Below are 20788 nucleotides of genomic sequence, written 5' to 3'. Positions count from 1 at the left end.
CGGTAAAAACATTCATTAAAGCCTTCCGACCATTATAATTGAAAAGCAGAGGATCACCAACGATCTCACTTTGTTTATTTAGCACATGTTCTTTGTATGACACGTACGGAGAGCGAACAAAAATCAAAGCAATTGAAGCAGAGACAGAGCAAATCGTCAAACATGGCAATCGAAAGCAAGCCGTCGAGTATCGACCCCAGAAGCGGTTTCTGCAACTCCAACTCCATCTTCTACAGCAAACGCAAGCTCACTCCTCATCCACCCAACCCTTACCTTGACGTGACCACTTTCATCTCTTCCCATGCCCACCACGGCGAAATAGCCTTTCTCGATGCCTCCACCGGCCGCCATCTCACCTTCTCAGATGTCTGGCTCGCCGTCGATTCTGTCGCCTCCTCTCTCTCCGATATGGGCGTCAGGAAAGGTGACGTCATCCTCCTCCTCTCTCCTAACTCCATCTTCTTCCCCGTGGTGAGCCTTGCCGTCATGTCCCTCGGCGCTGTAATATCCACCACCAATCCTATCAACACCGCTCAAGAAATCGCCAAGCAGATTGCCGATTCGAAACCGATCATCGCCTTCACGACTCACCAACTCGTCCCCAAACTCGCCGAATCGAGTCTGCGAATTGTAATCCTCGATGAGCATCAGTCCATCCCCGCCGTTCGAAACGCTAGAATCGTGGCCACGTTGGAGGAAATGCTAAAGAAGCAACCAAGAGGGGACGTCCGAGTTAGGGACCGTGTCAACCAGGACGACATGGCGACTCTGCTCTACTCGTCCGGTACCACCGGCGCGAGTAAAGGCGTGGTGACTTCGCACAGAAGCCTCATTGCGATGGTTCAGATTAGGTTAGTTCGGTCCAAAGGAAACGAAGGACTAGAGCATAGGTTCCTCTGCACCGTCCCCATGTTTCACGTCTACGGTCTAGCAGCGTTCGTGTTGGCCCTACTCGCGTCGGGAACAACGGTGGTGATCCTCCCGAAATACGACATGCACGATATGCTCTCAGCGATCGAGAAGTACCGGATCACCTCCATCCCAGTCGTGCCGCCGATACTGGCGTCTATGGTGAACGGCGCGGATCGGATACTGTCCAAGTATGATTTGAGCTCGCTGCAGCTGGTTTCAAATGGTGGGGCCCCGACGAGCAAGAAGGTGATAGAGAAGTTCATGGAGAGGTATCCGGCGGTGACGATTCTTCAGGCGTATGGGTTGACAGAATCGACGGCGGTTGGGGCTTACACGAACTCGTTGGAGGAGAGTAAGCGGTACGGTACGGTGGGGTTGTTATCTCCGGGCATGGAAGCCAAGATTGTAAACCCGGAGACCCAGGATGCTCTGCCGGTGAATCGGACCGGTGAGCTTTGGATGAGAGGTCTCCCCGTCATGAAAGGTACACGTACGTAGATAGATAATGATTGGTGCAAAAAAAGGATTAAAAATGATATTTTGTTTAATCAAAATAGCATTTTTCAATTTATGGTCGTTTTAGAAAAAATATTTTATTTATATTTCATAGTAATATAATCACAAATTAACTTGATTTGTCATGTTAAATTATAAATATATTTATATTATAAATTTTTTTTGTATTCAGAGAATTTCTCTTTACTCGTGATCATTGAAGTCTTAATATTGTGAATTTATTTAGATTATACGAGAATCGTGGCCTCGATTATTTTTATAGATGAAATGAAATAAGAGTTAAAAATTAAATAAAATATTATTAGAATATTTTTTTAATATTTTTTTTATTTTATAATTTTAAAAATTTGAATTGTTTATTTTATTTTACGTAAAAATTTAAAAAAATTATAATAATTAAATGAAAATTTTTATAAAAATAAACAAGACTATCTTTACTCGTGATCATTAGAAGTCTTATTATCATGAATTTATTGTATCATTGGGCATTGATTGTGTATTATGCTCAAAAATTATTAAAATAAAGTAACAACAGTCGTCATTTTTCTCTCCTCAAATGCACAATTATAATGGTAAGATCACTTGGGCATGTTAGGAAAAAACTGTTTGCCTTTCATTTTGGAAAATGATTTGTGTATTTTTATGCTGGTATATAAATTTGTGCAGTCTTTTCTTAAAAAAAAAAAAAAAAAAGGTGGGTCATACTTGAGACCACCTTAAAAGAAAAACACACTTTTCATTATAGTTCTCACATCTTATATATTCATGAGAACTCATGTATCTAATATTATCGTTTTAAGTATTTTAATATGATATACTAGCTAGGCTGGTTGGTGTTGCATGTAGGTTATTTCCGCAATGCTGAAGCCACGGCATCAACTCTGGATTCAGACGGATGGTTGAAAACTGGAGATCTCTGCTACATTGATGATGATGGCTTCATTTTCGTGGTTGATAGGTTGAAAGAACTGATTAAATACAAGGGGTACCAGGTCAGATATTTAGAAAGAGTAATGTTGGATATAGTATATATTCGTATGTAAGTATCGTTCATTTTTTTTAAAATTGAGTGGAATCTATTATTAAAAAATTAATATTTTTATATGTATTCATATTTATTTATTTATTTTTTTAAAAAAATATATAATATTTATCCATTCTATGTCTATTAATATCATTTCTCCTTTAAGGAATACTGATCAGGCTGTTCTATGCATACATATCTACAAGTACCTACCTACCTACGTAATACGTCGGAAATTAATTAATAAGGATGTCGATCTATGCATGCAATTAACATTAATTTACATGTTTGTTACCATATTAATAATGTCTAAAAATATATATATGCTGATCGTTTATTGTCGTGATGTCTTCTTAATTAATTAGGTTCCCCCAGCAGAACTTGAGGCATTGTTAGTTACTCATCCAGAAATTTCTGACGCTGCTGTTGTACCGTAAGTCGTACTCTTCTTATTCGGATCTATATATTGTCACGATGAATGCTATTAAGTCATTATCCGTTCTCTTACTATTTGATTATTCTTTATCATTATAAAATGTGGCATAACAGTGTGGTGTAGAATTTTCATATACAGACAGAGTCTTGCATGACTTAGGATTGGTTTGATTACATAAAATCAAATTATTATCTCATCTTATCTTATATAATTATTATAATTTTTTTAAACTCTTAGATAAAATATAATAAATAATTTAATTTTTTTAAATTTTAAAATAAAAATAATATTATAATAATATTTTATTTTATTTTTAATAGAATATTCTACCTCATTTTATTTCGTCTGAATTGTGTAAGGAGAATTTAATTCTTTTAATTTTCACATAGTTTATTGTACGTACGAGTTTCAGAATTCCTGATGAGGAGGTTGGACAGTATCCCATGGCTTATGTGGTCAAAAAAACAGGAAGTAATTTGTCTGACGTTGCTGTCATGGACTTCGTAACAGCACAGGTACTACTTACTTAGTTATAATTTGAGTTATTTCATATATTAATATTTGAATCTATAATTAGTTAATTAATTAAGCACAAATTTAATTGTTTTGTATAATAAATAAATCTTAAATAAATGGTCGTGTTTTTTATAATTCGCAGGTGGCTCCATATAAGAGAATCAGGAGAGTGGCATTTGTAGCATCTATACCCAAGAATGCGTCCGGCAAGATTCTTAGGAAGAATCTAATGCAACTTACTACCACCTCCAAACTTTGATTTATTTTATTATTTATCTTTGCTAAATATATAATAATTTAATTACCCATCTAATTAATCTTGATTTGCATGCATGTAGGCATGCAGCTTGTGGGTCATGGCTAATTAATAATTCCCATTTTTAGATTTTCATTTAATTTTCGTTTTTTCCTGTGTTATTTTGGACCACCAATCGATCTAGACAGCGTACCTACCTACTACACTCTTTAAAGATAATTAATATTTTACCCCTTTTAAATTAATTGCATGTTATAACAGTGACGTACGTGGTAACATTTTAAGTATTCATATACCTTTTAACTCCTTGGTTCTATGCCCAATAATAATAATAATAAATAAACTCTTAAAGAGAGTTTTGCTCTTATTAATTAGTTAATTTAGTTTCACCATCCTTTTTTTTTTTTTTTATACATTTGAGGAGGGGGTTATGAACTCAAGACATCTATTTTAAGGACTGAAAGTTTATGTCAATTAGGCTACATATCTTTGACAGTTTCAACATCCATTCTCATTATATATGTTATTGAATAAAAACTAAACAATATATGTAATTAAATCTAAAGTTGTTAAATAAAAAAAAATAACGTAATTTTCATTGAAGTCAATTTCTTTGGACCACCAAGACAACCTATTTACTACGTGAAGGCCACATCTCACTGTAAAGTGATTGGGCCATCCCTAGGAAGCCCACCAACTTACTGCGTACGCGCATATTAATTATGTGGTCAGCCTTCATTTTTTCTTTTTTTTACAGTGCAGTGATATACTAACAATATATTATATAATACATTATATAATAATACAAAAAATCTACTCAACCTCCTACTATTCATACAACCTCCACACTCCACATTATTTTTAATTTTTATTATTTTTTTCTTTTATTAAATATTTATTATATAAATAATGAATAAAAAATTTAAAATAATTTAAAAAGAATAAACTCAAAAAAAAATTTAAAAAAAATATTAAAAATTTAAAAAATTTTAAAAAGTATGGAGTGTGGAGTGTGGTGGAGGTTGTGTAGCAAAACTCATAATAATATTATAAAATAAAAATATTTTTATAAAATAATATTATTTTTATAAAATATTTTATAAAAATACTTTTTATTTAAAATATAATTATATTAAATATTATAAATAAATATTATAAATAAATTATTTTCCTTTTGGATAAGGCTCTATAGATAGTAAAAATGTTTTGTAAAGAAAAAAACTTTTAATTTTTTCTCACATAATAGACTCGAATGAGAACATGCCACGTAAGCCATACACCCAATCTCTTGTATGATGTGATTCACAGGAAAAAACTTCATCTTCCCCGTTGGTCTGCGCCCCCCTCTCTCTCATTTTCTTTCTTCCTCCCTCCGGAATGCCTCATGCGTCCCCCCTCTCTCTCTCTGAAACTTATTGTAGCAATTTCGAACCCTTGTAATGTTTCTGGGATTTGTCGCAATGGAATGTGTAATTTGGATAGGAGCAAGACTAATGCTTCTTGTACGTGATTACCGGGTACTTCTCATGGTGGTATTCAGTGCACAGAGAACTCGTCCTTGATCGAAAAATGCGGTTCCTGACGTGAAAATCTGACTTCCCAGTTTAAGATTTCAACGGTGCAGAAAACTAATTATTATTATTCTGATCAATGATAGCAAATTATAGTGATATTCCGATGGTGTCAAAGTGTGGGGATGTGTGTTTATCAGATTTGAGTGTGTTGCTTCCCTATATGGTCTTGATGACGATAAGCCTCACCAAAGGGGTGCACCAGTCTCGTCCACCAGCGTACGACGTGCGGCGTGTGGCAGTTCAGGTTCGTTTTCTGTTGAAGGGAGGAAACGGTGCTTTGTCGAAGGGATTTCCAACGGAGGGATGGGTGCTTCCCATACGTAGGATTACATAAATCTGCCTAAAATGTCCTTTTATTATGGTGTAAGCAGGTGCGGACTTTATTTTTTTAAAATGTTGAAGTGAATTTTTTATTGGTATCCGTTAAACTCCATCTATAATTCTGTTCAAAGAATAACTATTTTTTAAGTTTTTGAATAAAATATAATAAATAATTTAAAAACATTTATAAATATTATAAAAATACATATAAAAAAGTTCAAAAAAAAAAATCAAAATCAACTAGCAGAGCCCATCGGGAGCTCACAGCTGTGGGAGTAGAGCCACCCTTATGAAAATTGATTTGTGTTTATTATTTTTCTTAATTGATTTGATTATGTCGTATGATCAGGTGACACGAAGATTGGTCGGATTCTCCACACAAGAATCGGATGCATTACTATGCTTTTTGTTACGTGTTCTTTTTTGTTTTGAAGATGTATTAAATGCGCATGGGTAATGATGGTTTGGGATTTAAAAAGAACAAAGGAGAAGATATTATGAGTACGTGGAAAGTGTTAACGGTAATCCAATGGGCCTGGTTGTTGCGAGTAGGCTGGCTGTTTTTCCAATTTTGTTGAAAATAAAGGTGAAAATCAACTAAAGATAAGAGATCGATTTTGAAAATATAAGCCGCTTGTTCTGTTTCAGTTTCGATGTGGTGGTTTAAAAGGGGCGTTATTGTAGATTTCATGGGTCCATCTGTCTAACTCCATTGGCAAAGAATACAATGCGGTCGGTTCTGTTCGTGTAAACGGGCCGAATGAGCCCATCACAACCATAAGCCCGGTTCAGAATTATCCCGTCCATTTTGTGGAAGATAGTCTCAAAATTTTGTTACATTGGTTTAGCTAAATTTTGCTACGGTATTTCAATAAATATGCAAGGGATTATAGCTTTAGACAAAATATTTTTAATTGTTATTTTCCTTTTCCCAGTTGTCATCTTTAATGTGGGATGAAAACATTTAAATAATAATAATAATAATTTAACCTCGGTTTGGATTGTGAGATGTATCTCAACTCATCTCGTACGGTAAAGTTATCTTCAATCCAAATAGCAATTACTTCATTTTTATAGATATTTTTGCATGGGTTTACTAATGGCAAAATGAGTGTTGTGCTTTTCACTTTTCAGTCTAATTTTACTTTTGCAAATGAAAGAGAAAGGCTCCCTGTATGATCACAGTGCCAATTTCGTTAAATAAAAATTTGATATAAAATCAAATTGAAATTAAATAAAAATATTAATATTTTTTATTGTTAACTCAAGATTTTATACAAATTTGATATAAATATTTTGAGTTAATAATATTTTTTATATAATTTGGTTTTATAAAAATATTGTCGTCTTATAATATTATTATGAATTATATTATAACAAAAAATTGGGTATGTAATTTTAAAAAATATTATTACTTATCTATAAATAAAACAAAATTATTATAAATCTTATGCAATTATTTGTAGAACTCACATCTATCTCATCTTAAATAACTTAAAACAATCTCGTCTCACTTCCAATCTAAACGCATAAAATTTTAAAAAATCATCTCAACTCACAAATCTCACTATTATTCACAAACCATCTCAACTCATCTTATCTCATCTCTCAATCCAAATGGGATTAAACAACAAAAAAAAATCCGAATAGTGATACGGTATAAAGGAAGCCAATAACTTTGTATCAAACTTTCGGCCCCATTTAGATTTAGAGTTGATTTCACCTCATCTAATCTAATCGTTACAATCTTCTTAAATTTATACACAAAATATAATAAAAAATTATATTTTTTTAAATCTCAAAATATTAAAAAATAATATTTTATTCAACTTTCATCTCAATTCATCTTATCTCAACTAAGGTTTTGATAGTGAGATAAGATGATTTTATATGAAAGTTGAATAAAATATTGTTAGAATATTATTTATTCATATTATTATTATTTTGATATTTTAAAAAGTTAAATTGTTTATTATATTTTATATGATAATTTTAAAAAATTGTAATAATAAGATAGACGAGTTGGAATGATTCTTGAAGAGCAGTGATACACTAGCAACCCATCTACAATTTGTTTACTACTTCCTTATAAAATATCATTTGTTCAAATTTTAGATACATCAAATCAAAACCCAAAAAAAAAAAAATCAAATTTGAAAAAAGATTATTTTATTCAATAGTAGTTTAAGTGAAGTAAATTAGTTGGTAGTTTATCATTTCTCATTCTTGAATCCAAACGGCAGGTTTGAGACTTTAGATGAGATACAAAATTTTTATATGATCTCATTTTATATCATTCAATCTTATTTATAAATATAATTTAAATACAAAATTTTCGAACTAATTATTCTAACTTTTTCAAACTTTCAAATAATAATAAAAAAATTATAACTTTTTCAAATTTATAAACAAAAATAATATTATAAAACTATATTGTTACAATATTTTAATTTTATAATATTTTTTATTCAACTTTTTTTCTCTCTTTTTCCAAAATCTAAAAAATACCAAACTTAAACTATTTAACTACTATTAACAAACTACCTTACTACTATTTACAAAATTTTCATCTCATGCTACTTCCCAAACAAGCCGTACCCAAGAGACCACAACCCTTTTGCCTTACAATTTTGACTATTTATAAATTTTGACTATTTATATTGGAGCTTTGCCGCGAGTATTGGTAGTGGTTTATATATCTTCATACATAAAATTATCATTTTTAAAGATTGATTTTGCATATAAAAAAATTTTCACATTGGTTTATACATTTTGAATCAAATAATAATAAAATATTATTATTTTTTTATTTTTTATTTGTTTCCTAAAATTTTTTATATATATTTTACAATTAACATCTATTTTGTATTATCAACTTAATACAAATTTTATGTATCAAAATCATTTTAATATAAATTTTACAAAGTTGATTTTAATGGGTAGGAAAGAGAAAAAAAAAATAGTAAAATAATGTTTGAAGAATGAATAGTACTTCTTCAAAATTGAAGAAGTACTATTTATAAATATACAAAAATTTAGAAATGCATAAATCAATGTAGATGAATTTAAAAATATATTATTTAAATTTAAAGATAAAGATAAAGATGAAGAAGTCACTATCAATGCTAAGAGAGGGACGTCCCATGGCGGAGTTTGTATTAGGGTGGCCGCATTCAACATGCATAGGCCATCTTTTCATTTAAATTTATCACTGACTTAGCTGGCATTGAATACATATCAATCGTCACCTTCTTTTGATTAAGTATTATCATTTTTCGCATCAAATCTTAGTTGTATCACATTAAATCGATAAATCTCTCATTTAATACCTTAGTTTTTTTTTCTAATCCTAGTGCCCTTTTCGATTTCTTAGCACTAATGCATATATTGATTCGGTGTATTGCATAAAATGCCTTTGATCCGTGTGAATATGTGATAGATCACATTACAAAAGTTGGATCAAATTTGCCTTATTTTTCTGCTCATCATTTCCTTTAGAGCATTAAAATTGAATTTAAAAGGACATCTGAGATAATTTAACTAACTTCAATCAATTCTCCTTATACTGAATTAGGTATCAAATTGACTTAGTATACCGCTAATGTGAAAACTTACTACATCAACTATGTTAACAAATTATTTATATTTTAAGTTTTTTAAAGTTACAATAGATTCTACTATTAATTCTAATATTCACGTAGTGGAGTGCTACACTCTGCCCCAACCCCAACCCACACCCACACCCGTCCTAAAGTCAAATGGGTGTGGGACAAAACTTGCCGACTAATTTTTGTAAATTAACTTAAGTAAGTGGTAAATGTTAAAACACCCCAATCAATGAAATCGAGAGATCAAACTCAAAATACAAAAATTTATATAAATAATAGAGGAAAAATGATATTTATTGTTCTAGAATTTGTAAGTCTTACACACTTTTTTTAAAAGAAATTGATAAATCTTAAACTCACATAAAAAATCTATTTTTTAATTATAAGCCTTATTTAAAAAATAAAAAAGAGAGAGAATGTGCATGACTTGCACGTCTTAAAATTGTATCTAACACATATATACAAATTATAATTATTAAGCAGGTGGTACCTCTCAAAGTCTTGAGGATATAAACGTGAATTCGCTAGAAAAAATTAAAATTTTGGTTATGTTTAGATACAAAAAGTGTTTTATTTTATCTTATCATTACAATTTTTTAAATTCTCACACAAAATATAATAAATAATTTAAAATTTTAAAATATTAAAATAATAATAATATTCAACTTTTATTTAATTTTTAATTTTTATTTTAATTTATCTCATCTCATTTTAACTCACTATCCAGACGACACCTAAGAGACTTGTGTCTATCTATACAAGAGATCTCACAATTTGTTTTTCTTGATGATCAAATGAAGTTTTATATAGAAGTACGATAATTCAATTTCTAATACCCTCATGCAAAGGAGTACTTTGGAAGTCCGTCAGAGAATCTAATTTTATATAGGTCAACACGCCGTCGCTTAGGCGAAAAAAAGATAACAATTACAATCGGGCCAGCCTATCCGGACCCGCAAGAAATTACCGTTTGCAAGACCACATGACTCGCACGTGATCTGTGCTATATTTGAATTCGGACCTCAGCGCCTTTTCTTCGATTCACTTTAATTCAATGCCAATCGCCCGCTTTCAAATTCGCAGATCCATTGGCCTGTTTTGCCATTCCCATTTGATTTTATTCAAAAACTATTAAAAAAAAAAAAACCCTTTCTTCGATTTCCACCATCCGGTTCTCGCACTCGTTCGCTGCCTCCATCTCCTACAGGAACAATCAGGTCCGGCGATTTCTTCCCTTTGGCTTTGGTTTACATCAAGGTTTCGTAGCTCATCTGTCGAGGTTTTCTTATTATTTCAAAATTTTCATCAACATCTCATAATTTTTATCTGATCCATGATTCAAACGGAGCATTCGTGTTGAAACCTAATTTGATTTGATTTAGATGCAGCATATCATCGCATTTTATTTATACTTAGTTTTTCTTTAACTGACATTTGATTGAAATACACCCTGTCTCAAGTTTTTGTATGTTTTTTTTTTTTTCGTTTAGATGAAAATGACGGTGCATAGAAGCGTAATTTTGTTATTGTTTCGTTTGTAGATTATATCGTATAGCGAGTGTTTCCGGGTTTGCGATTTGGTTTAGAAGGTATCGCATAAATTAGATATGGAGATTTCGGAAGTGAAGAATGCAGATTCTTCGCAATGCGTGCGAGTCGCAGTTAACATTCGGCCTTTGATTACATCCGAGCTCCTACTCGGCTGTACGGATTGCATTTCCGTCGTTCCCGGCGAACCTCAGGTACCTAAATTTTCGTTTTAGTCAGTTGTATGGTCTTTAAACTTTCGGTTTCATTTTTTGGGTGCATGAAATGTGTATGATTGAACTTTTTTCTTTCTTTCTATAATTACAAGTTTTGTACCCTTAATTTAATATTGAGTTACCATATGGCTCGTTATATAACGCATCAGTTTATTAGAATGTTGAAATGTTGTTTTGATTTGCAAATGTCGTCGGGTGTTCAAATAGGTGCAAATCGGGTCCCATTCATTCACCTATGATTATGTTTATGGCGGCATGGGCTCGCCTTGTTCTGCTCTCTACGATGATTGTGTTGCTCCTCTTGTTGATGCGCTATTCCATGGATACAATGCCACAGTTCTTGCATATGGCCAGGTGCTTCTATATATCTAGCATTTTTGGCCCTTTTTTCCCCCCTCCCCTTTTTGGGGTTAAAGAGTCACATCACTCATTCGTTTTTCGTTAAACCTTGATATACATATTGACTTTATTTTGTTTGTTATTTAAGACGGGGTCTGGGAAAACGTACACGATGGGGACTAACTACACGGGGGAAGGAAGTAATGGTGGAATTATACCTAAAGTAATGGAAAGTATATTCAGAAGGGTTGAGGCGATGAAAGATTCCTCGGAATTTTTGATCAGAGTATCATTCATTGAGGTAGTAGATGCTTTTGGTCACCTTATTGATTTTTCTTTGTCTTAGTATTTTTATTCATTTGCTGGATGTGGTATGTTGATGACAGATATTCAAGGAAGAAGTGTTTGATTTGCTTGACCCTAATTCATCGGTTTTCTCTAAAGCCGAAGGGGCATCTTTTCTGAAGCCTACAATGCTTGCAAGAGTTCCCATACAGATAAGAGAAACGGTGAATGGAGGAATCACTCTTGCTGGTGTGACTGAGGCGGAAGTTATGACAAAAGAAGAGATGGCGACACATCTATCTCGAGGTTCTCATTCTCGTGCCACTGGGAGTACAAATATGAATAGTCAATCAAGGTGCACATTTCATTATTCTAAATCAATTTAAAACTATTCATTTTTATTCCTCTTCGTTATTTTGCATAGCCTATATGGCTTTCATGTCTTCTTTTTAAAACATGCTATTTCTTATGTAATTGGATTTTATATAGTTTCTAACATTGAGCCATATATGATTCATTTTACCCTTTTTCAGTCGTTCACATGCTATCTTTACAATTACAATGGAACAAAAAAAAATTTCTCAATGCCTGGCTGGAGCTATAAATGACGACCTTGGTGATGATATCTTATGTGCAAAATTACATTTAGTCGATCTTGCTGGTTCTGAACGTGCAAAAAGAACAGGTGCAGATGGAATGCGTTTCAAAGAAGGTATATCTAACGTTTCCCACATTGGAGACTTTTATTGGTCAAGGGATTTCATCTTGTTACATTAGGTTTAAGGGGTTGTTGGCTTTTTTGGGTAGCCATCTGTTGGGAATTTGGTATGTAGAATAATAAATTTGTTAAATCATTTTAATTGGAGCTTGTGTTTGATTTACTCATTTGTGTGGTTTAGGCATACATATCAATAAAGGTCTACTAGCTCTTGGCAATGTGATAAGTGCTTTGGGAGATGAGAAAAAGAGGAAAGAAGGAGGTCATGTTCCATATCGTGATAGCAAGTTAACGCGATTGTTACAGGCAAGGGAACAATCTTTCTACTTTCCCACTTAAGTTTTTAGTGAGAACTTCTCGCAAATTGCCGTGTAGTGAGAATTTCTTGCAGATTGCTTCACTTACTCAATTTCTTATGATTTGATGACTGGGGATACTTCTTGTTTGTTGAATCTATATTTTTAATTACTTATAAAAATAGTTCTGGAGGATGTACTTATAAAAAAAGGCACCTCTAGAGGATATTCATATCTTGTGAAAAACGGACCTCTACCTTATATTTTATATTACATAGGAAGCATACAATAATTAAGAGCTGTGGCGAATCTTCAGTAAGAACCTAATTTTTTTTAAAAATAACACATTTCTTATTGGTAAACAACGCATGCACTCAGGGAAATTTCATTTTTTTCCATTTCATTCTTATTGAAGAAGTTGCATTGAGCTAGAGCTCATTCACTTATTGACACCTTTTGATGTTCAAGGGAAAATTATTCACTAAGCTCTAAAAAAATACTCATGCCTCGTCATTGGAATTTGAATATGCAGGATTCTCTTGGAGGGAACAGCAAAACAGTCATGATTGGTATGTGTCATTTGTGTGTGCTAAGGATTTGTAATGCTTCTTTAAGCATTTAAGATATTGCTTTCTTCTATTTTTTTTTTCGTTCTATTTCACAAAATTTTAAACAATTTTTTTATGTTTATTTTGTCTATGATCGAAGCTTGTGTCAGTCCTGCTGATACAAATGCTGAGGAAACCCTAAACACTTTGAAGTATGCAAATCGTGCTCGTAACATTCAGAACAAGGCAGTTGTAAGTTTTCTTTTATATTGCTTTTTTGACATGTCATGTCGTGCTTCTCTTCCTGACGAACTTGCCTTCTTTCTTGATGTAGATCAACCGCGATCCAATGGCAGCTCAGGTGCAGAGAATGAGGAGCCAAATTGAGCAGTTGCAGGGTGAGCTTCTATTTTATCGTGGGGATGCCAGCTCACCATTCGAGGAACTCCAGGTATATTATTGTATAAGAAAAGTTGTATGTGATCCTTATTTGCTAGTTTCAGATGTTTATTAACCTTTGGTTTTCCAGATTCTCAAACACAAAATATCTTTACTTGAAGCAAGCAATGCAGAGCTACAGCGGGAGCTTCAAGCACGTCGAGTTACTTGTGAGCATTTAACACAACGTGCTCTTGATGCTCAGGTATGATCTAATTTCTCCTTTTCAGAAGTATTAAGATGTCATCATTTGCTTGCAATATCTTCCAGATGCTAGAAAAAATCCAGCCTTGAGATCTCACCTGCATTTACTACTTCAGGTTGAAAAAGACAAGCTGATTGTCAAAATTGAATCAGCTCGAAATGGTAAAACTTGGGATGAGATTGATTCCAGTTCAAATCAGGTTTGAGTGCACTGATTTATTTGCTCAAGGTTTTGCAGCTTTTTGATGGAACAAAACATTTTGCTGATTTTTTTCACAAAATCCAAACCTTTTCAGGATTTTGACTTGATAAAAAATTATGTGACAAAAATTCAAGATTTAGAGGGAGAGCTATTGCGCATCAAAAGAAGCTCAAACGACTCAAAAAGCAGCCGATTTGTTGATTGTATTGACTTAGATGATGATGGATTTTGCTCAAAAAAAGCATTATTTCCATGCACTAATGAGTATGCATCAGATTTTGACACAAAAGCTGTGGATCTTTCAGGTAACTTGTAATATGCTCTATTCATTGTTTTGATTTATGTTGTTTACTTGCCTTTGATTTTATTGAGCATAGAAGCTTTGCTGCTTTATTGCAATCGATATCAATGCTTTTAGTTGGTTTCCACATAATGGAAGCCACCCTATGATATTTTTCATTTTTAGTGGTTAGGGTACAACAGTTGTTAGGAATATTATGCATTTGATGGGGATATTGTTGCCCGTAATTTCTTGTAGTGTAGTGATGTCTAGAATTTATATTTTTACGCGACAGCACAAATGAAATGAAATCTCAAATTCATATGCAGTTGAGATTGAGGATGATGACAAGGAGCTAGAACATTCATCTATTCAAGAAAAACTGGACATGGAACTCAAAGAATTAGACAAAAAACTTGAGCAGAAAGAGGTAAAACTTATCATCTTTTTATTTATACAACCTTTGCTTCCTAGTTTGGTTGTATGCTCAAATTTAAGGTGATGTTTTTTTTGTTGGCAGCGTGTTTTTCCTTTTGTTGCTTCTTAATCCATATATCTGTGTTGATTCATAATGGAATGTGCCTTTTGTTTTTTCCAAAATCTTCATGGATCACCTACTTGATTTTGTGAAAATCATCTAATAAATCACTTGATTAATTGGGAGAATCTTTTCCTTATCAAGATAGAAGAAGAAAAAACTATATATATTTCTTCTTGGCCATCTACATATTTGTTTATGGGATTTTGTTTTAAAACTCTATATCTCTTATGACCTTGGATTTGCATCTTTTTGCTTCGTTTCTGACGTCATTTACATGTTTCATATTTTACTTGTTGAAGGCTGAAATGAAGCGGTTTGCAAATGTCGATACTTCGGTTCTTAAACAACATTACGAAAAGAAGGTTCAGGAGCTAGAACACGAGAAGAAATCTTTGCTGGTCAGTGCTGTTTCTGTGGAAGTTAGGCTGTGATTGATAGGTCATTCTACTAAGCCATTTTCTACCCCGTTGTTAATTGGCAGAAAGAGATTGAGGAACTGAGACACAATCTTGCAAATATTTCATCGACTTCTGATGATGGTGCTCAAAAGTTGAAGGAAGATTATCTTCAAAAGTTGAATATCCTGGAGTCACAGGTGAATATTGACTCACCCTGCCCTCTCAAGTTTCAATGGCGTTCATAGTTTATAGTTCTGAGAGACTGAGACTCATGCTTTGGGTTGCAGGTTTCAGATTTGAAGAAGAAACAAGATGCTCAAGCTCAACTTTTGAGACAAAAACAAAAAAGTGATGAGGCAGCAAAACGACTACAAGATGAGATCCAGAGAATAAAGTCTCAAAAGGTTCAACTTGGTTATAGAAGGCATTTGTTACTCGAGTAGACAAAATAATCTTTTCTTAATATCAGTTGTATATTTTGTTTTTTAGGTTCAACTGCAACATAAGATTAAGCAAGAGTCCGAGCAGTTTAGGTTATGGAAAGCATCCCGAGAGAAAGAAGTTCTTCAGGTATGCAGAATGTTGACTTGTTAAAACTGTATCTGCTAAAACTTGAAAGTGGCAATGAATGTTGACTTGTTAAAGATTTTGTAGACATTTATTTCTGTGCATATAATGTGATGTAATGGTAACTGGATGAAAGATATAAAGCTAATAGCTGATTAGGATGACTCAAAAGCAAGCGGCTAATGCTGACCACCTTTGATTTGTTGTGTTTACTTGCCTATTTTTGTGGGCACTTGAGGGCCTTTTAGAAGTTAGAACCCATCTCTCCGAGTGTGGTCAGCCATCTCTCTCTCTCTCTCTCCCTCGGAGTGTGGGTGCATGCGCTTGTGCATTAGATGACAGTCAAATTGTGATATATATTTTTTATTATATAAAGCCATCTATAAAAATCACTGAACAAGATTGTTGTCACAGATTTTAGGATGCTGTAAGAAGGCCATCTATAAATCGGAATCCTCTCGTTGATAGTAAAATTATCTTCCACTTTATCTTCAAAAGTTACATTTTATTAATAATTTGGTGAGATGTATGACTTCATTCTAAACATGGGAGAATTTTCTTGATTACGAATCGTGAAACATTTTGGCATTTTGAAATGATATGGAGTAGCAGAAATCTGCTGTTGCTAGATGCATAGATAATGTATATTGTTTTGATTTGAGAGTTTTAAGATGCTATCATGGAGCATCTTGACTGTTGTGTTTTATTAACATTGCTCCTTATCCCAAGTCATAAGATGCATAATACGGAAATAAGTTTTTTGGACTTCATTTTTTTTTTTCAATCACCAGCTTAAGAAAGAGGGGAGAAGGAATGAGTATGAGATGCATAAGCTAATGGCTCTGAATCAAAGGCAAAAAATGGTAAGCTGATGTTTGTCTAGAATATTAGTGGTCGCCCAAGTTTAAGAGAAACTCTTCTTACTTCTTGTATTTCATGCCAGGTTTTGCATCGAAAAACAGAAGAAGCTTCTTTGGCTACAAAAAGGCTAAAGGAACTTCTAGAATCTCGAAAGGCTTCCTCACGCGAAACTTCCAGTTAGGAGACATACTGCATCATGCAGTTCATTTTTTTTTTTCAGCGTTTATAACTTGTTGACGAGATATCTTATGTATGCAGGTGCTGGAAATGGCAATGGTCCTGGAATTCAGGTATTTATAATACCCCGTAAAAGGACTACTTAGAAAGAAACTAGATTTGAAGGATTGGTTTGTGAATGCAGTGATGACTAAATAATCTGGTGTTATATAATGATGACTAACACATTCTTGTTATTGAGAAGGCCCTGATGCAGGCAATTGAACATGAGCTTGAAGTCACCGTGCGGGTACATGAAGTACGTGCTGAGTATGAGCGTCAAATGGAAGAGTAAGTCTTATTTATTTAATTCTTCCACTTCATGAATCTATTTAGAGGTTTTGTGCCTTTTCAAGTTTGTCGTTGTGGAGATAAAATGGTTTTGTTGTCTTTATTAGCTGGATTAGAGACTGTCGGCAACTAATATTTTTGCAGGCTGCGTCTATTTAAAAAAAAACACTTCAAACAGTTTCTTATTTTTAGTATCTTGGATTTTCTGTCCAAAGCCTAAACAAGTCTCTTAGTGTCTGTTATGCTTTTGAGGTGTCATTGACATCTATAAAATAGTGGGTCAACAAAAAAAGGGAAAAATACTTTAATTAGGGAAACTTTTTCATGGAAAATGGTTGCTAGAGCATGAGGAATGTGGAGATGGTTATTGCGAGACCAAATCTTGAGAACTAGGCCAATGAACCCAGAACTTTGACGGGAGATAGAGTTTGAAGTAACACGTTTCGGCAAGACACAATTGTTGCAAGACCAAGTAATGTGAGAACTGGGGCGATAAGTTAATTTGACAATTAAATCCAGGTTCTCGTATGGTGAAAATAGAACTTTAGTATTCTATAAATTAGTAACAGATACTAATTCTGGTGCTATGTTTCAATTGATGAGAATAATGAGATATTAAATTTCTATCCCGCATTGGTTAAATCATATTGATTCAATATTGTCTCAAATGCTTGAAATTTATTCATCAAACTCTCGTAGCCATGTTAATTTAGGAGCTGGCTTTCACGTTTAATTTGTTTAATTTTTCTTTCTATGTGGAAATTTTATATTGAATTTTTTGCTCATATTACGAGTTTTCACACAAGCATAGTGACATTCTTATGGGACTTCTAATTCAGCTTTTTTTTTTGTTCCTATCTGATTTTATCCAATTGATGTTTCTTGATGTTATAGGAGGGCTATGATGGCCAAGGAGCTTGCAAGACTGAAGGAAGAAGCATACTTGTTCAAGCAATCAAATATGAGGTGGCTTTGTTCTCATATTATTGAGTGTTCTTTGTAATGGGTTTTTTTATTCTCCTTAGATGGCATCCAATGCTTGAATATAATTAATATTTTTCTTTTTACCTTTCATCGCCTTTAATGTAGAGAGGGCACTGAGACACTGTCTCCGGGAGCAAGAAATTCAAGGATTTTTGCCCTTGAAAACATGCTGGCTACTTCATCTAGCACCCTGGTTTCGATGGCATCACAGTTGTCAGAAGCTGAAGAGCGTGAACGAGGTTTTAGCGGCAGGGGTCGTTGGAACCAAGTCCGGTCGCTAGCTGATGCCAAAAATATAATGAATTATTTGTTCAATTTAGCATCCTCCTCTAGGTAGCAATTCTTTTCTCAAGTCAAAAGTTCAATTCTTTTCTCAAGTCAAAAGTTTTCCATTTCTTAGTTAGAGTTGTTTTTTTTTTAACAATAAAACTTCTTGATTTTAGCTGAGTATTTTCTTTCCCTTTCTTTCCAAGGTGCTTGGTACGAGATAAAGTAGTTGCCTGCAGAGAGAAGGATTTAGAGATAAGAGATTTGAAGGAAAAGATAGTGAAGCTCAGTAGCTACGGCAGGCAGTTGGAGATGCAAAAAACAGAACTTATACAACAGGTGAAGTCACAGGTAAGTACATTTGGCCTTTAATGCGATCCGTGCCTTTATCGGTTTGTAGTAATTAATTGGATAGTTTATTTTTGGCAATCCTCCACAATCTAAATTATATTTTATCCAAGAGCGGGGAAGAGTTACAATGGTGCATTTGGCACAAATATGCATACAAATAATTTGACCAAATCTTATATTTTGAGAGATCAAATTTAGTTCAACCATGAATCGTGACTCTTTTAAGTGGAGATCTAGAGTCATAGATGGCATGAGTGGTATATTAGATTTGAAAGGATACCTATTATTACTATCTGTAAATCTTTCGATTTTGTTGACATGGTTGTCAGTTTAAATTATTCTGAAACTTCTTTGTGATGATTCCACTCGCAACTTAAGTTTATTTTTTATTTTTTTTGGAACATTGTAACAGAATTCAGCGTTGAAGAAATATTCCACGAGAAATGCGGCAGACTACAGTATGCAGGACCTAAATAATGGAGGACATAAGTATGACTTGCGCAAGCAGGTAGGTGCCCCCCTTCTGTGGGTCTCTTCCATTGAGCATCCCCTCCCCCCCCTCGCGGAATTGGTTGCTATTTCTTGTTTTGACCATTAGCTTATATTTATTGGCTGATTTTTCTCTGAATGATTCTAGGATCAGAGGAGCTCCATTTTCTTATTGGAGGACATGGATACATCTGAGTCAGAACATTCGGATGGAGAAAGAACTGATGACGAATGGGTAGCGCCAGATAATAAGCGCCTGGGTAGGAAACGGAACTCTAAAAACGGAGGTCGTTCAAGCGTAACATCTGATCAATCTGATCCCAATGATTCAGAAAGCTTGAAATTAGGTCGTTCAGGTGAGGGAATTACTGATGGAACTGCTAGTGCTAATACCCCATCAGGTGCATGCTGCTCTTGTAGTAAAAACTCTTCATGTAAAACAACGAAATGCCCATGCCGAGCTGCTGGGGGTAGTTGTGGGAGTACTTGCAGTTGTGTGCCCATGAAATGCGCCAACAGGGAATCCGTCTTGAACAAGGACTCTGATGAGACACCACTATTAGAGATTGCTGAAAGGAATGGAAGTGGTTCAGGGTCAGATGAAACAGAGAAGAGTCGCATGCTTGCTTCGCAAGGTGCAATGTTACTTCAGAGCGCTCTGGTCGAGAAGCCTGCTGAGACAAATGATGATAATGGATCCAAAAGGAAGCCTTTATCTGATATCGGAAACACATTGGTATCTCTCGTTCTCACCCAGTCTTTCTAAAAGCTTACAAGTATCAATCTTTGCTTTGCGCAATACAAACTTCTTCGCTTATATTTATATTTGTAAATTACAGGCCAAGTCAAATGCACCAAAGCCTAATCGGAGAAAGAAATGGCGAAAATCTACCATCCTGCTTGTTTCCAATCCTCCACCATCCTCCCAGCCAGAAAGCGCTGATGCCACACACAAGTCGGATAACAATAACAATACTAGCGATGTGGACATCCCTCTCAAGTTACCCAGGGCAATGCGATCGGTTGCATCGAATAGTGGCAACCCATTGAGAGAGAGGAATGCCGGCAAATCAGATGTGTTTGTGAATAAAGAGTCTGCTGTTCTTGCTCCACCAAGCCCTCAGAAAAGAACATCGGAAGAGAAAGAGAACAATGGCCTTTGACTTGGATCGTTATATCTCTGTTTCTATTGGTGATATTTATACCAACATTGTGTACTTTTTTTTTTTTTTTCCTTTTAGATGTATGAAATTGCCTTGATTCCATGGACTACGTTTTTAGCTAATTCGTCGAGTAACGGATTTTGATATTAAACAATCCACAAATATTGTGGCTAGTCAGCTTTCATCACTTCCAGCCACCTGTTGTGGCGTATGATTATGAAGTGACTTGTTCAGTTGAACATTTGAGAAGTTGAAACGAAGATCTACCTTATTCTTCTTGGTGGTAGGCTTTTAGTAGTTTAATATATTTATTTATTTATTTAGATGAATAATCATTCAAAATGTATATTAATAAGTGTAATTAAGTAACGGTGGCATTATATTGGTAAAATTTAAATTTAGGAATTAGATTCGAGAGAATTTA

The 20788-nt window shown here is 33.9% G+C and overlaps 2 protein-coding genes across 5 annotated transcripts; both read left to right on the top strand.

The window, feature by feature from the left end:
* The first annotated feature begins 60 nt into the window (after nucleotides 1-60).
* LOC109013710 (4-coumarate--CoA ligase-like 5) lies at nucleotides 61-3761 on the top strand. 2 transcript variants are annotated; one of them, XM_035695369.1, is made up of 5 exons: nucleotides 61-1396; nucleotides 2275-2420; nucleotides 2818-2885; nucleotides 3301-3403; nucleotides 3547-3761. In XM_035695369.1, the coding sequence occupies exons 1-5, from the start codon at nucleotides 97-99 to the stop codon at nucleotides 3661-3663; spliced, it is 1734 nt and encodes a 577-aa protein (XP_035551262.1). In that variant the 5' UTR covers nucleotides 61-96; the 3' UTR covers nucleotides 3664-3761. The 2 variants fall into 2 exon arrangements, with proteins under 2 accessions (XP_035551262.1, XP_035551263.1); XM_035695370.1 differs by lacking the exon at nucleotides 3547-3761 and having other exon boundaries at nucleotides 2275-2467.
* A 6473-nt stretch (nucleotides 3762-10234) lies between these two features.
* Nucleotides 10235-20630, top strand: LOC109013714 (kinesin-like protein KIN-4C). Of its 3 annotated transcripts, none has more exons than XM_035683084.1 (28): nucleotides 10235-10380; nucleotides 10750-10905; nucleotides 11134-11280; nucleotides 11414-11566; nucleotides 11652-11905; nucleotides 12084-12262; nucleotides 12450-12574; nucleotides 13097-13133; nucleotides 13273-13364; nucleotides 13447-13563; nucleotides 13642-13755; nucleotides 13871-13954; nucleotides 14051-14261; nucleotides 14566-14666; nucleotides 15077-15175; nucleotides 15259-15372; nucleotides 15463-15579; nucleotides 15665-15745; nucleotides 16534-16605; nucleotides 16686-16779; nucleotides 16862-16893; nucleotides 17025-17110; nucleotides 18005-18076; nucleotides 18200-18427; nucleotides 18568-18712; nucleotides 19125-19220; nucleotides 19350-19937; nucleotides 20041-20630. In XM_035683084.1, exons 2-28 carry the CDS (start codon nucleotides 10771-10773, stop codon nucleotides 20362-20364), a joined length of 3897 nt encoding a protein of 1298 aa, XP_035538977.1. In that variant the 5' UTR covers nucleotides 10235-10380; nucleotides 10750-10770; the 3' UTR covers nucleotides 20365-20630. The 3 variants fall into 3 exon arrangements, with proteins under 3 accessions (XP_035538977.1, XP_035538975.1, XP_035538976.1); XM_035683082.1 differs by having other exon boundaries at nucleotides 10705-10905; XM_035683083.1 differs by having other exon boundaries at nucleotides 10235-10420; nucleotides 10705-10905.
* The last annotated feature ends 158 nt before the right edge of the window (nucleotides 20631-20788 follow it).

The sequence above is a fragment of the Juglans regia genome, chromosome 11 (assembly GCF_001411555.2).
Source record: "Juglans regia cultivar Chandler chromosome 11, Walnut 2.0, whole genome shotgun sequence".
Classification (NCBI taxonomy): Eukaryota; Viridiplantae; Streptophyta; class Magnoliopsida; order Fagales; family Juglandaceae; genus Juglans; species Juglans regia.
Note: the sequence above shows the minus strand (reverse complement) of the source record. Positions and strands in the feature narration are given on the sequence as shown.

Bases quoted from the DNA above. Each gene is read 5' to 3' on its own strand.
- LOC109013710 (XM_035695369.1), top strand. From the start codon at position 97: ATGACACGTACGGAGAGCGAACAAAAATCAAAGCAATTGAAGCAGAGA. The intron at 2,421-2,817 runs GTCAGATATTTA...TTAATTAATTAG, and splicing joins TTAAATACAAGGGGTACCAG to GTTCCCCCAGCAGAACTTGA. The intron at 3,404-3,546 runs GTACTACTTACT...TATAATTCGCAG, and splicing joins TGGACTTCGTAACAGCACAG to GTGGCTCCATATAAGAGAAT.
- LOC109013714 (XM_035683084.1), top strand. From the start codon at position 10,771: ATGGAGATTTCGGAAGTGAAGAATGCAGATTCTTCGCAATGCGTGCGA. The intron at 11,906-12,083 runs GTGCACATTTCA...ACCCTTTTTCAG, and splicing joins AATATGAATAGTCAATCAAG to TCGTTCACATGCTATCTTTA. The intron at 16,606-16,685 runs GTAAGCTGATGT...ATTTCATGCCAG, and splicing joins TGAATCAAAGGCAAAAAATG to GTTTTGCATCGAAAAACAGA.